Source organism: Piliocolobus tephrosceles, chromosome 10 (genome assembly GCF_002776525.5).
Source record: "Piliocolobus tephrosceles isolate RC106 chromosome 10, ASM277652v3, whole genome shotgun sequence".
Classification (NCBI taxonomy): domain Eukaryota; kingdom Metazoa; phylum Chordata; class Mammalia; order Primates; family Cercopithecidae; genus Piliocolobus; species Piliocolobus tephrosceles.
In genome coordinates this window covers 121,636,519-121,652,186 of record NC_045443.1, presented here as the reverse complement: position 1 = coordinate 121,652,186, position 15,668 = coordinate 121,636,519, and the positions used below count along the sequence as shown (strand labels likewise).

The window sequence follows — 15,668 nt, the reverse complement described above, 5'->3', positions numbered from 1 at the left end:
TGTTAGCCAGGATGGTCTCAAGCTCCTGACCTCGTGATCCGCCCACCTCGGCCTCCCAAAGTATTGGGATTACAGGCGTGAGCCACTGTGCCCGGCCAAGGCTCTGTTTTAATCAAGCATGAGTCCTAACAGCAAACGATGGGTATGTTACACATTACTTCTCTGAACAGTAGGCTCACCATCTGTAAAATGTGAATAACAACTACTATAGGTTGGTGCAAAAGTAGTTGCAGTTTTGCCAATACTTTTAATGGTAAAAACCACAGCTACTTTTGCACCGACCTAGTACTTCTATTTCCAATATTACTAATAATAGTAATACTAACACTAGGTGGAGCGTGGTGACTCACACCTGTAATCCCAGCACTTTGGGAGGCAGAGGTAGGCAGATCACGATGTCAAGAGATCAAAACCATCCTGGCCAAAATAGTGAAACCCTGTCTCTACTAAAAATACAAAAATTAGGCCAGGGTCAGTGGCTCACACCTGTAATCCCAGCACTTTGGGAGGCTGAGGCAGACAGATCATGAGGTCAGGAGATCGAGACCAAACTGGCTAACATGGTGAAACCCCGTCTCTACTAAAAAAATACAAAAAGTTAGCTGGGCATGGTGGCAGGTGCCTATGGTCCCAGCTACTGGGGAGGTTGAGGCAGAAGAATGGCATGAACCCAGGAGGCGGAGCTTGCAATGAGCAGAGATTGCGCCACTGCACTCCAGCCTGGGTGAAAGCGCGAGACTCTGTCTCAAAAAATAAAATAAAATAAAAATATAAAAATTAGCTGGGCGTGGTGGCACATGCCCATAGTCCCAGCTACTCGGGAGGCTGAGGCAGAAGAATCACTCAAACCCAGGAGGTGGAGGTTACAGTGAGCCGAGATCACACCACTGCACTTGAGCCTGGTGAAAGAGCAAGACTTCATCTCAAAAAAAAAAAAAAAAAAAAAATGGTAATACTAATACTAATAGCTAACATTTATTCAGAGCTACTGATTGCCAAACAGTACACTAAGCTGTACACACATGTTATATAATTTAATCCTCCCAACAGCACTAGAGGGTGAATAGTATTATCATTTCCACTTAGTAGATGAGGTAAAATTCAGAACCTAGTTAAAACTTTGGCTCATTATTTTCTGCCATGAAATAGGAATCCTGAAGATCAAAGAGTTCAACCATATTAAGTGGCCTCGTCATGCATGTTCATTTGCCGAGATCTTTTTAATGAAATACATTTCTAACGTTATCTAAGAGAATAAGTAAAAATTCTTTTCATTTAAAAGAAGAAACTTATGAAGCTAAAATAATACAGGCTTCACCAAGAGCCTCAAGTCCATCTATTAGTAAGGAGGAAAGTTAAGTTGGCATGAAATATTGTGATTAATATTCACAATGTTTTACAAGCCATCTTTCCTATTTATGTACCCCTTAAAAATTGCTGTTTCCCTTACAAAGGAAACATATATAGCACCTATAAGAGAATTTATGTAACAGAGGCTTAATAAATAACTGTCTTAGCATGGATTATAAAACATGTACTGTTTATTCATCAATTTTTTTTTTTTTTTTTTGAGACAGAGTCTCGCTCTGTCCCCCAGGCTGGAGTGCAGTGGTGCGATCTCAGCTCACTACAAGCTCCAACTCCTGGGTTCACACCATTCTCCCATTCTCCTGCCTCAGCCTCCCAAGCAGCTGGGACCACAGGTGCCCACCACCACATCCGGCTAATTTTTTTTTTTTTTTTTTTTTGTAGAGATGGGGTTTCACCATGTTAGCCAGTTTGGTCTCGATTTCCTGACCTCATGATCCGCCTGCCTCGGCCACCCAAAGTGCTGGGATTACAGGCATGAGCCACTGTGCCCAGCCTTATTTATCAACTTTTAAGTGCAGTGAAATGAAATTCCCTACTCTGATTTCTATACTTATTTTTATGCCCCTAAAAATGCCTGAAACATGTCTGACTTGCTGCAGAAGCCAAGTGAAGAGGAAGATGCCAGCGTGCTGCGGGATTGATGCCCAGACCTACAAGGATGGCTCTGTGTTCCAGTTTGAGGTAAGACATAAACTTTGGGTTATCTGCCAGCAGATGTTCATCCAGAAAACATTTACTGAGAACCAACTGTGTGCCTGATGTTCTTGGTGCTGGGGATTCTAAAGCGAACAAAACACTCACGGTCTGTGTCTGTATGTAAAGGGCCCATGGATCCCTTTACATCCCAGTGGCCTGATAGGATCAATAGATACAAAAGCAAGGGAAAAAATAAGAAAAAGTCGGAGAGTGGTACGTGGTAGGAAGAAGATGGGATAGGGCTGATGGGAGAGAGAGGACAAGAAGGTCAGGGGAGCAGAATGTTCCCGGTGAGGGAACAGCTACGGAAATCCTTGCAAGAGGAACCCATGGTACCTGCTGGGGGTAAAATCAGGCAGCCAGTCAAGCTGCAGTGTGAGGGAGCATGATCCTTGTAGGACTGAGATCAGAAAGGCAGCCAGGGGCTAGAGCATGGGGGCCTCATAGACCACACGAAGATATCTGGATTATGTTCTAAGTGTAATTAAGTCATGGAGTGGGTGGGGCAGTTTACACCAGGGATGACATGAAATGATATGTTGTTGTGGTGGTGGTGGTGGTGGTGGTGGTGGTGGTGGTGGTTGTTTTTAGAGATAGGGTCTTGCTCTGTTGCCCAGGCTGGAGTGAAGTGATGCAACCATACCTCACTGTACCCTTGAACTCCTGGGCTCAAGCAATCCTCCACCTCAGTCTCCCAAGTAGCTAGGAACACAGGTGTACACCACCACGCCTAGCTAATTTTAGTTTTGGTAGAGATGGGGGTCTCACCTTGTTGCACAGGCTGGTCTGGAACTTCCGGGCTTAAGCAATCCTCCCACCTCAGCCTCCCAAAGTGCTAGGATAACAGGCATGAGCCGCTGCACCTGGCCTGATTTGTATTTGTTTAAGGTAATTCTGACCACCTGTGGTGGAGAATGAATTGTTGGAAAGTCACCGAGACAGTCCATGAGAGCGGTGATGGCCACTTGGGATAGGAAGGTACTGGGGGGACAGGAGAGAAGAGGACAGATGGGAGGTATGTTTGGACGACTTGCCGATGGGCTGGGCAGGGCTGGGTGAGAGAAAAGGAAACAAGGATGAGTTTCTGGCTCAAGCAATTGGGTTGATGTTGGTGCCATTTCCTGAAGTGGGGAAAACTGGGGGATGACCAAGTCACAAGGCAGGAAGTCAAGAATTCCACCTTGGGCTGCGGGCAGTGGCTCACACCTGTAGTCCCAGCACTGTGGGAGGCGGAGGCATCCTGAGACGCCATTTGAGCAAGGATGCAGGCACCTCCGCTCTTACCTTGGTGATCTCCACGCAATTCCGGACACAATGGAAGCACATCTTGTCGATCTCATTTGTGTTGGGATGAAGGATGATCTCAGGCGCCGTCAGAATGGTTTCAGTTTGGAACAGAGGGACATTACCAAGGATCAAAGAATTAAAAGACTGCAAATTCCTAAGAGGGGTTGATGAGAAAGACTCAGTACCCACTAGAGGGAAATATACCAAGCAATGGACAGAAAGGACTAGGGCCACAAAAATCACAGGTACAGGCAACGACATACTGCGAAGCTGTCCTGGACAGGCTGGAGTGAGTCTTATTTAAAATATTCTTTTTTTACACTAAATTTATACAAATAGTTCATTTCTACTTTTGGAAAACTGAGTTAACTTTTGGTTGGAAAATAGTTAAATAATAATGACTTCCAAAAGCTGCTCAACTCTGGTAAGGAAAAAGGAGTACTCACATCCCCACCCAGACTGCCCCACCAGCTCCATCCTTTCCAAGACCAAAGCAGATATGACACCCAGGGATGAAACTTCACCAGCCTCCAGCCTAGTCTCCCTGCTTCCCCTCCCCCTGCCCACCTCCATCCAGCAATTCATATGGCAGCCAGAGACACTATTTTAAAATATTTAGCGGGGCACAGTGGCTCACACCTGTAATCCCAGTACTTTGGGAGGCTGAGGTGGGAGGATCACTTGAGCCCAGGAGTTTGAGACCAGCCTGGGCAACATAGTAAGACCCTGTCTCTAAAATTAAAATAAATTAACTGGGCATAGTGGCACACGCCTGTGGTCCCAGCTACTTGGGAGGCTGAGGTGGGAGGACTGCTTGAGATGGGGAGGTCGAGGCTGCAGGGAGCCGTGAACATGCCACTGCACTCTAGCCTTGGTGACAGAGTGAGACCCTGTCTCAAAAAACAAAACAAAACAAAAACATCTAGGCCGGGCACAGTGGCTCAAGCCTGTAATCCCAGCACTTTGGGAGGCCGAGACGGGCGGATCACGAGGTCAGGAGATCAAGACCATCCTGGCTAACACAGTGAAACCCCGTCTCTACTAAAAATACAAAAAACTAGCCGGGCGAGGTGGCGGGCGCCTGTAGTCCCAGCTACTTGGGAGGCTGAGGCAGGAGAATGGCGTGAACCCGGGGGGCGGAGCTTGCAGTGAGCTGAGATCCGGCCACTGCACTCCAGCCTGGGTGACAGAGCGAGACTCCGTCTCAAAAAAAAAAAAAAAAATCTGACTCCTCCCTCTCCCTCCTCCCTTCTCACTCCACCTCCCTCTCTCACCTTCTCCCTCCCTCCTCCTTTTCCCTCCCCTTCTCTCTTCTCTCCCCTCTCTCTCCACGTCTCTCCTTCCCTCATCCTGTTTCTTTCTCCCTCTCCAGGCTTCTCTCTTCCTTTCCCCCCCCATCTCTCTCTCCCTCTCCCTCTTCCTGTTTCTCTCTTCCTCCCCCTCCTCCTCTCTCTCCAGTTGGAAACACTCCAGCAGCCTCCCATGGCTGTCCGGATAAAATGCAAGCTCCCTGCTATGGCTTCTTCCCAGGCTCCCTGTGACCTAATCCACCCCTGCCAGCCTCTCCAGCATTATCCCCTCCTTCAATCTCATCCTTCCTTCTTTCTGTTTATTGCACTGACCAAAGGCCCACCTGTGGGTCTTCACAGCAGTTTTCAGCTTCCCCCAGAAAGCTCTTCCTACTTTCAGCTCACTCCTCATCTTCAGGTCTCTACTAAAATGTGGCATTTCCATGGCCTTTCTTGACCACCCAATTACAGCAGCATCTCCATTCTCTCCCCAGAACACCATGCTGCTTTATTTCTTTTACAGAACTCATCTCTTTTACGTCTGTTTCCCTGTGTCCTGCCTTTTCTATGAGGTTACAGAAACTGCAAGGATACAGGGGCCTTGTCTGTAACCAGAGTCTAATCCAACAGCCAGCGCAGGGCAGGCTTTACTAAACCTTGGATGGATGGATGGATGGATGGATGGATGGATGGATGGATGGACGGATGGATGAATGTGTGGATGGACGAGTGAATGAATTGATGGATGGATGAACAGATGAATGAATGAGTTAATAAATGGATCAAAAGAAAACATAGCATGTTAGTAAGGGAAACATTATAGGAGGTAGCTCCATGTAAGGGACTGCTTTAGGAATCTAAGTTAAAAGCAGTAACAGAGAATAAATGAAATACATAGAAAACAGAGTTATTTAAAGGATCAACTTAGAGAAGTTTGCCAAACTGGGTCCAGAAAACAAGAAGACCAAAGGTTTTTGTTTTATTTTTCAGTGTATTATCCCAAAAGAGATTTTTAGCAGCTCACAAAGATACTTTAACTGCAGTAAGAGATCCTAAAATCAAAGTGGGGTAAAATAAGAAAGGAAGAAGACACTAATCAGACACCATTTCAGGAAATGATACTGGAGTCAGACTGCCCAGGTTCAAATCCCAGCCCTTTCTCTTACTGGCTGTGTGGTCCCAGGCAAGTCACTTAACCTGCCAAGATTCTGTATCCTCCTCTGTAAAACAGGGATGAGAACTGGAAAGAGTCCAGCACAGAACATGGTGCAAGGTGAACTTTCCTACGTGTTCAGATGAGACTAAAAATACAAATCATAATCATAAGTACCACTGTATTTAGGCTACAAATTTGGTTCTAAGCTTCCTAGCAGCCAAAGTGAAAGGGAAAGCTATGAAGTCAACAATTCATAGAGTCTGTATCATATAAAAACCAAACAAGAAAATGAAAGCAAAAAAGAAAAATGTGAGGCTGGGGTCAAAGAAGGGACTAGAGTCATTTCTTCTGGAGTTCCCTTCATAAGGAAGACATTGCGTGATAAAATGAACACTGCTCTTGACAATACAGATGTAATAGTAATGGTGATGGATTTCACAGGCTGATTTCCTAGAATGATCCTAAACTATCAGCCTTACACCCCAGAACAGTCTGTGGGCCACCAACGCGATGGGGTCCAGGCACTCAGCTTCCAGCTGGCCTGGGTGGGCTTGCTGAGGGTGAGGCCCAGGAGGGAAGGGACAGAGTCTGGCGTGTCAGAGGCTGGCACATGCAACAGGCATTCAACACGCACAGATCATGCTAGCTAGGGGTCGACTTGAAACCAGCAGAAGAGGGAATGGGTTGTGTGTCCTTCAACGTCTGTCACTGTCAACATGAACCGGGGAGTCCTCCGGGATTCTGGTCAGTATTGAGTGACAGTGATTCTCTGCTGCCAGCTGAACACAGGCTCACAAGTTTCAGACAGCTGAGGTGGGGAGAGGGAGCCTTTCTTTTCTGGAATGTCGAGGGTCCTCACAAGATCATGAAGGTCATCCCTCCACTCTGTGAGTGCCCTTCAGCCAGAAAGCCGCCTGACCATCCGTCTGATTTTCATTCTCCACCTTGCCATCCCCTCTAACTGTCCATATTTGTCAACTGTTTTCATCTACACACACCATTTTAAAACACGCAACAAGATGGACTTACTTCAGAACGAGCTTTGTCAGGACCTCATAAATTTTCTTTTCCCAGTATTCGTAGTAGGAGGCCAGCCTGGGGGCCTTGCCTGTGTTGGTGTGGACGACCAGGCCCTCAACTTTAGTCAGTAGCGGTCCAATGGCAAGATACCACCGGACCATGTGGTCCACGTCTCTGGCCCTTTCTCGCTCAATGTGTTCAAAAAATTCCTTCACACCTAGAGAAAAAGATGTCTTTTAGAGCTGTCCATGAACACAGGGAAGGACAGCACTGAAAAGGCAATCCAAACATGAGCTATGTGTCTTAAAAACAACAAAACAGCCTCCAACCTCGGCCCAAAGCAGAACACAAGTCAGTATCAGAATACACGCTAAGCAACAAATAAGTGACAACCAGCTACGCACACCCAGAAGGTGGCTTTTATAGCTTTGGGCAATCTTGTTTTTCTTCAATTCCTTGTTGACATATCTTGAATTTCTTTTTGGCTAGTCTGAGACCACTTAAAGTATCTTTCTTGAACAAGTAAATGTGAGCCCATAAAAATCGCAACTCGCTTCACTGTTACAAAGTTATCAACAAAGTACCATAGGCTTTCACAGCTGAGGTGGGAGGATCACTTGAGGCCAGGAGTTCAAGACCAGCCTGGGCAACATAGTGAGACCCCATCTCAGAAAACAAACAAACAAACAAACATGAATTGGTTAAACTAAGCAATACATAAAACATGACAAAAAGTAACAGCTACCCATGATTCTTTCAAGTAAACGACTGAGAGCATTAGAAATGGTTTTACGCCATTCATGGAATATACAAATACATATGTATATTTATAGATACATATATATACACATACACACACACATGCATGTATATACAATATATTTTTTCATTAATTCCATAACTGGAGAACCCAGAAGTCAGATCTACCTGGGAGTTCTTCCTCGCTTTTAGCAGCTGGATATTTAAAGAGATTTATGGCCTCTATTAACGTCAGCCTGGAAGAAATGTCATCTGCATTCTTATGAATTTGGTGGACGAGAGACTCAAATTTCCCAATGGCCTGTTTGCAACCAGTTATATAGTCACCAATACCTTTGAAGGAAGAAAGAAAGAAAGACATTTGGCTTCCAACCCTGTCTTTCCACATCCCCCCTACCGATGTCTGTGACGTTAATACTGGCACCCCTTCCCAGGAAAGACCCTGCTCATTCCAACCCCTTGGGTCTTCGGGGTGGCACAGATCCACTTTGAATCCTAAGGGACTGGGACAAGGACTCCGGAGCCCAGAATCAACCAATCAATGCATTTCTTCTATTCAAATGTTACACAGTCCTGGCTGCAGCACCTTGGGGAGAAAGGGACTATCAACCGTGCTATCTTCCATTGCTGGAGCTCCGTGAACCCTCCACTCCACACCACCTGCCTACAACCTCCTCTGGCCTGGAGCTTAGATGAACAGCAAGAACATGAACAGTAAACTCAGGCTCAGCACTTAGGATCAGTCTCACTTTATAAAAATAAAAACCCCAAAATGGATCACAGGCTGTACTGTGAAACATGATACTATAACCTTTTTAGAAACAGAAACCACAGGAGAGAAAAAAACTTATGATTCTTAGACTTGACAGCAAAAGTAGAACCCATTAAAGGGAAAATGGATACGTTGGATTTAGTTGAAACGTAAAGCTTTTGCTCTACCAAAGGCCCTCCTATAAGAAAAGAAAAGCTACAGAGTAGGGGGAAATATCTGCAAACCACACATCCAATAAAGGACGAGTACCTAGAGTATACAAAGGATGCTCAAAACTCAACAGTGAAGAAAACAAACAATCTAATTAGAAAATAGGCAAAAGTCATAAAAAGACATGTTGCTGAAGAAGTCATACACATGACATATTTGTGCTTATTAGCACATGAAAAGATGCTCAACACCATTAGCCATTATGGAAGTCAAATCAGAACCATGAGATATCATGACACGGCTATCAGACGGCCAACATTAAAGAAAAAAAAGTGACAGCAAAACTGGCCAGGATGTGGAGAAACCGAGTCACTCATATATGGATGATGGAAATGTAAAATGGCATAGCCACCCTATAAGACAGAATGACAATAAAACAAAAACAAAAACAAAAGGCTGAGCGTGGTGGCTCACGCCTGTAATCCCAGCATTTTGAAAGGCCAAGGCAGGTAGATCACTTGAGACCAGGAGTTCAAGACCAGCCCGGCCAACATGGCAAAACCCTGTCTCTACTAAAAATACAAAAGTGAGCCAGAGTGGTGGCAGGCACCTGTAATCCCAGCTACTCGGGAGGCTGAGGCAGGAGAATCGCTTGAACCCAGGAGGTGGAGGTTGCAGTGAGCCAAAACTACGCCACTGCACTCCAGCCTGGGTGACAAGAGCTAAACTCCATCTCAATACAACAACAGTAACAACAACCTTAAACTAAACACACAACTACCGTGCAACTCAGCAAGTGCACTCCTGGGCATTTATCCCAGAAAATGTGAAGACTCATGTTCACACAAAACCCTGTACACAAATGTTTATGGCAGCTTTATTCATAAGAGCCAAAACTGGAAACAACTTAGCTGTCCTTCAAGAGGTGAAAGGCTGAACAAACTATGGCACATTGATACCGTGGAGTATTCTTCAAGAATCCACAGACTGTTGACACATGCAACAACAAGGGCAGATCTTTGAAGACTTAGGCTGAGCGAGAAAAACCAACTCAAAAAAGGGCTATGTGTTATCTCATTTATATAACACTCTGAAATGACAACATTACAGAAACTGAATAAAGATTCCTGGTTGCCAGGGATTAGGGAGAGGGCAAGGTCGGGAGGGAAGTGGCCTTGACAGTACTCGCTGTGGTGTGAAGATGCTCTCTATCTCGACTGTATCAATGTCAGTATCCTGGTTGTGATCTTCTAGTTTCGCAAGAAGTTACTACTTCGGGAAAATGACTAAAGGTTACAAAGTCTCCCTCTGTAGTAATTCTTAACAACTGCATGTGAATCTATAATTACCTCCAAATTGAATTTTTAATTAAAAAAAAAAGTAAAGGTGACCTTCTTTTTGGTGAAATGTGCTTTGGGTCTGCAGAGTGTGAAAATGTCATCCCTCTTATCTTCATCCCAACGACAGCCTGGAGATCAGTTCTAAGTTCCACAACGTGTATTTCTTAACCCTCAAAAACTGTTAATTGTGTCTATAAACATATGAAAATGGTAATTCAAATAAAACAACCTAAAAGAATTACTTTGCATCCCCAAGTCTAAAAGGCAGTCAATAGATGAATGACGTTACCTAGTGAGTTCCAGTTCAATCTCTTATATCCAGACCTAAACACTCGGAGTAGCTCCTGGGAATGGTCGTTGAGAAGCACGGACTCTGCCTCGTTTAACGTCCCTATGAGCGTGTGATAATGATCCAACATGCGCTGTATCCCATCTGTGTACCTGCACACAACAGGAATGTCATAAACCTGAGGAGACCACCTTTAAGTTCATCAAAAGCTTTTGCAGTCAAGAGATTGCAAAAGACCATGGTCTCGATCAAGACCAACCTTGATCGAGAGATTTGCAGAAATTTAAAACATCATTCTTCTCATTAACTTTCTTTTTTGAAAATGTTGGTTACTTCTAATTAAAGATGTTATTTATATTACATGAAATAGGTTTACTATTGTTGATCCTTATTTTAAACTTTTCTTTTTTTTTTTTTTTTTTTTTTTGAGATGGAGTCTCGCTCTGTTGCCTAGGCTAGAATACAGTGGTGAGATCTCAGCTCACTGTAACCTCCGCCTGCCAGGTTCAAACAATTCTCCTGCCTCAGTCTCCCAAGTAGCTGGGACTATAGGCATGAGCCACCATGCCCAGCTAATTTTTGTATTTTTAGTAGAGACGGGATTTCACCATGCTGGCCAGGCAAGTCTTGAACTCCTGACGTCATGATCCACCTGCCTCGGCCTCCCAAAGTGCTGGGATTACAGGCGTGAGCCACCGCACCCAGCCCCATATTTTAAACTTTTCTTAGCTTCAATTTTTTTCTTTTATTGTTTATTTATTTATTTTTGGATACAGGGTCTCGCTCTGTCTCCCAGGCTGGAGTGCAGTGGTGCAATCATGGTTCACTGCAGCCTCTATTCTCCCAGGTTCAAGGAATCCTCCCACCTCAGCCTCCCGAGTAGCTGGGACTACAGGTAGTACCACAACACCCAGTCCTTAGCTTCCACTTCTAATGTGGTAAGAATTCATAAGGATAAAATCCACAAAAACAAAAACTTTCGGAGGGGTCCTCAGTAATTTTTAAGAGTATAAAGGGGTCCCAAGACCAAAAAGCTTACTGCTAATTTAAGAGAAGAATGTTTTTACCTAAGGAATTTGTCTTCCTGGAGCGCAACATTTCTTGCCAATTCAGGGACAGTGAACCCCAGCTGCTCTAAGTACTTTGTTTCATTAATAATCTCCCTGAGAGCAGGTGAAAAGTTGATTGCAAAAACAGCTCCCCTTTCTAAAGTCAAAGGCTCCTCCGCAGCAGTGGAAGACTGTGGAAGAGACATTCCATCAGCATGGCCAGGACAGTCCAAGAGACAGCTGGATCAACACAACCCACACCAAAAGTGAACATGAAAAAGATCAACACTGGGCCCTTGATCCCCAACAGACGGGGGCGCTGGCTGGAATTGGCTGGAATATGTATTTTGTTTGGTGAACGGAGATTTTAAAGAATCAATTCAGTAGCCGGCATTTGAAAATGGAGCAATTTCACCAGAAATCCCTTCTGCCTTGAAACGCTGGAAAATCTGACATGGAACAGTTGCCTCTTTGGTTGGATCTGAGCACACTTGTTCCCTAGGGGTCCCACCTGGCCCCCTCCACTTGCTTTGGTCCCTACATCAGGATTTCAGGAACCAAAGACCTAAAACTGCCAGGCCGCATCTTTCCTCCCTACTGGCAGGTGTTCATTTATGGAGCATTCGCTAAGTGCCAGGCCCAGCGCTAAAGAAGAGGATGAATCAGGGGCATTTTTCTGCAGGTTAAAGACGGCCAACTGTCAGCTCTGTTTCATATATGGGTCAACCAACCCTTTGCTTGTTTACATCATCTGATTTATAAAATGCATTTCATAAATGAGGAAACAGAGGCTCGGTGTCCAGCCACTTGCCCAAGGAGTCAGTAGGGCTGCCCGTTTCCAGCCCACGTTCTAACCATGGCATCATGCCATCTCCACTCTTTCCTTTCTCCTCCCTCCCTAGCCCTTCCTTGTCTTTGATTCTGGAAAGTGACCCAACTTCATGAATGTCAACAAATCAAGCCTTGAGAAAATATGGCAGACACCATGGTCTCACGCAGCAATCTGGAATGAGGGCATGGGCAGCGCACCTTGGTCAAAAGGCTCTTCTTCATGAGGGCCGGCAGCACCTGCTCCGTCGCCTCCATCCACTGCTCGTACTTCCTGTCTTCATACTCCTTCATTGTCTTACCCACTTCCAAATATTTTTGTTTGACCTATCAAAGAATTCAAGCAACTGTCATTTTGTCCTTGAAAATAACATTTTTCATCTCGTTCTACACAGACAATTTATATAAATTATAAATATAAAATATAAATTACTATACATAAACATTTATTTTTATATACTTTTTTTTTTGGAGACAGAGTCTCACTCTGTCGCCCAGGCTGGAATGCAATGGCATGATCTCAGCTCACTGCAACCTCCACCTCCTGGGCTTAAGCAATTCTCCTGACTCAGCCTCCCGAGTAGCTGGGATTACAGGCACATGCCACCACGCCCAGCTAATTTTTGTATTTTAGTAGAGATGGGGTTTCACCATGTTGGCCAGGCTGGTCTCGAACTCCTGACCTCAGGTGATCTGCCCACCTTGGCCTTTCAAAGTGCTGGGATTACAGGTGTGAGCCACTGCACCTGGTCATTTTTATATAATTATATATAAACTTTTTTCATATCTCTCTACATAATTTTGTATACATAAATTACAAATATAATAATTAAAAATTGTTAATATAATAAATGATTAATATAGTTATATTAAATAATATAATATAAAAATCTATTAATATTACATATAAACACATTTTGAAAAAGGAAGTCGATAAATTTTCCCAAAGCTTGGAGAGTTGGTCTGCGATGGTGATATAGCATGGATCTGTGTCCTCCCCAGATCTCATACTGCATTGTAATTCCCAGGGTTGGAGGTGGGGCCTGCTGGGAGGCAACTGGATCATGAAGGTGGAATTCTAGTGAATGGTTTGCACCACCCCTCTTGGGACTGTCCTGGTGATGCTGAGTGAGTTCTCGGGAGATCTGCTCATGTGAAAGTGGGCAGCACCTCCCCCTTCACTCTCTCTTGCTCCCGCTCCCACCATGTGAGATGCCCCCACTTCGCCTTCCACCATGATAGGGAGTTTCCTGGGACCTCCCAGGAAGGCTACACTTCCTGTACAGCCTGCAGAACTGTGAGCCAATTAAACTTCTTTTCTAACAAATTACCCAGTTTCTTTATAGCAAAATGGACTAATATCGTTGGTATAACTTGAAATCTAGGTTGACTGGCAGCCTTCTGCAAACTACAGTCCATGAACTGCCTTGGTCTATACCCATGAACTAAGAACAGCTTTTACACGAAGAGAAGAAAATGATTTAGATGATTAAAAGGAAAGCAAAAGAACAATAATGCTATATAACTCAAGAAAACGATATGAAATTCAAATTCAGCATCCATCAATAAAGTTTTATTGGACACGGCCATACGTGTTCATAATGTATTATCTGGGGGAAACTTTATTGCAACAATGACAGGTTGAGTCATTGCAGAGAAATTGTCCAAACCCCTAAAACATTGACTATCTGGATCTTCAAAGAAGTGGCTTAGCAGCCTCTGCTGTATAACAGACATAAATCAATGGGCTGGGGGGTGGGATCATATCGAAAACATGGTAGCCATCCTCCAAAGAAGCTGAAAATTAAGTACAGGAAGAAGCTCACATGACCACAATCTGGAAGATGTCCTATGTATTAAGATGCCAAAGAGAAAGAACACAGGCCAGGCGCAGTGGCTCACGCCTGTAAACCCAACACTTTGGAAGGCCGAGGTGGGTAGATTGCTTGAGCTCAGGAATTTGAGACCAGCCTGGGCAGGCAACATGGTGAAAACTCATCTCTACAAAAGATACAAAAATGGGCCAGTCGTAGTGGCCCACACCTGTAGGCCCAGCTACTCAGGAGGCTGAAGCAGGAGGATCACTTAAACCCAGAAGGTCAAGGCTGCAGTGAGCTGTGCTCATGCCACTGCACTCCAGCCTGGGCAACACAGCAAGACCTTGTCTTAAAAAAAAAGAAAAAGAAAAAGAAAAGAAAAAGCGGGAACACAAAAGATAGTTTAATATGAGCACAAATGCAAGGATAACAGAAAGACCCTCTAACTTACAGGCATGGGTCTGAAATTGAGCTGCTTCTCAAATGAGCCACTCTACATAGCCTGCTGCACGGCAGCAGCAGCCTGATCTAATGCTTCTGCTGGATGGGATCGGGGAGGGCAGCCAGTCTAGGATTAAAACATCAAATACAGGGCTAGGCGCGGTGGCTTACACCTGTAATCCCAGCACTTTGGGAGGCCAAGGCGGGCAGATCACGAGGTCAGGAGATTGAGACCATCCTGGCTAACATGGTGAAACCCTGTCTCTATTAAAAATACAAAAATAATTAGCCAGACGTGGTGGTGCATGCCTGTAGTCCCAGCTACTCGGGAGGCTGAGGCAGGAGAATCCCTTAAACCTGGGAGGTGGAGGTTGCAGGGAGCCAAGCTTGCACCACTGCACTCCAGCCTGGGCAACAGAGCGAGACTCCATCTCAAAAAACAAACAACAACAAAAAACATCAAATACAAAAGAAGCCAATTCTAGCAAGAGCAACATACCTCCTGTCCTTGATCACTGTCCAGTATCTCCTGTACCTCTTGAAATCGGAGGATGGTGTGCTTAATCCGAAAGAACAGAGATCGTTCCCAGTATATTGCACCTGCTACTGGAGGGTGATTCTTACACAGTGGTGGATTTTCAAGGTTCTGGACAAAGATTTTATTAATGATGTCAATCTGAAAAGCAATCAAATGTCTTCTGTAAGTGATAAACATCGACAAGTTAGCCAAGAAAGATGAGATTTGAATTTATTTATTTATTTATTTATTTATTTATTTATTTATTTATTTTTTGAGACGGAGTCTTGCTCTGTTGCCCAGGCTGGAGTGCAGTGGTACCATCTTGGCTCACTGCAAGCTCCACCTCCCGGGTTCACGCTATTCTCCTGCTTCAGCCTCCCGAGTAGCTGGGACTACAGGCGGCTGCCACCATGCCCAATATTTTGTATTTTTTAGTAGAGACGGGGTTTCGCCATGTTAACCAGGATGGTCTTAATCTCCTGACCTCGTGATCCACCCGCCTTGGCCTCCCAAAGTGCTGGGATTACAGGCGTAAGCCACTACACCCAGCCAATATTTGAATATTTAAGGAAACCAAAAGTGGAATGTCAAAAAATATTCTAAGATGCAGAATAGTGTTTTCACTGTTTACTTATTATTTACTACTTTTTCTTATGCTCTGTAGTAACCTGTTTTGTTGCTGTTGTTGAGATGGAGTCTCACTGTGTTGCCCAGGCTGCAGTGCAGTGGCGTGATCTTGGCTCACTGGAACCTCCACCTCCCAGTTTCAAGTGATTCTCTTGCCTCAGCCTCCCAAGTAGCTGGGATTCCAGTCCCACGCCACCACACCCGGCTAATTTTTATATTTTTAGTAGAGATGGGGTTTCACCATGTTGGCCAGGCTG

The 15,668-nt window shown here is 44.7% G+C and overlaps 1 protein-coding gene across 2 annotated transcripts in view; it reads right to left on the bottom strand.

The window, feature by feature from the left end:
• The window catches only part of DNAH10 (dynein axonemal heavy chain 10), a 175,380-nt gene that overhangs the window by 125,147 nt on the left and 34,565 nt on the right, over positions 1–15,668 (bottom strand). For both annotated transcript variants that reach the window (XM_031936393.1, XM_026457372.2), the window contains 7 exons: positions 14,764–14,940; positions 12,208–12,333; positions 11,197–11,369; positions 10,130–10,281; positions 7,747–7,911; positions 6,829–7,036; positions 3,352–3,508 (listed from right to left, as the gene is read on the bottom strand). In XM_031936393.1, coding sequence (XP_031792253.1) covers positions 3,352–3,508; positions 6,829–7,036; positions 7,747–7,911; positions 10,130–10,281; positions 11,197–11,369; positions 12,208–12,333; positions 14,764–14,940 — 1,158 coding nt within the window. The remainder of the gene's footprint in view (positions 1–3,351; positions 3,509–6,828; positions 7,037–7,746; positions 7,912–10,129; positions 10,282–11,196; positions 11,370–12,207; positions 12,334–14,763; positions 14,941–15,668) is intronic.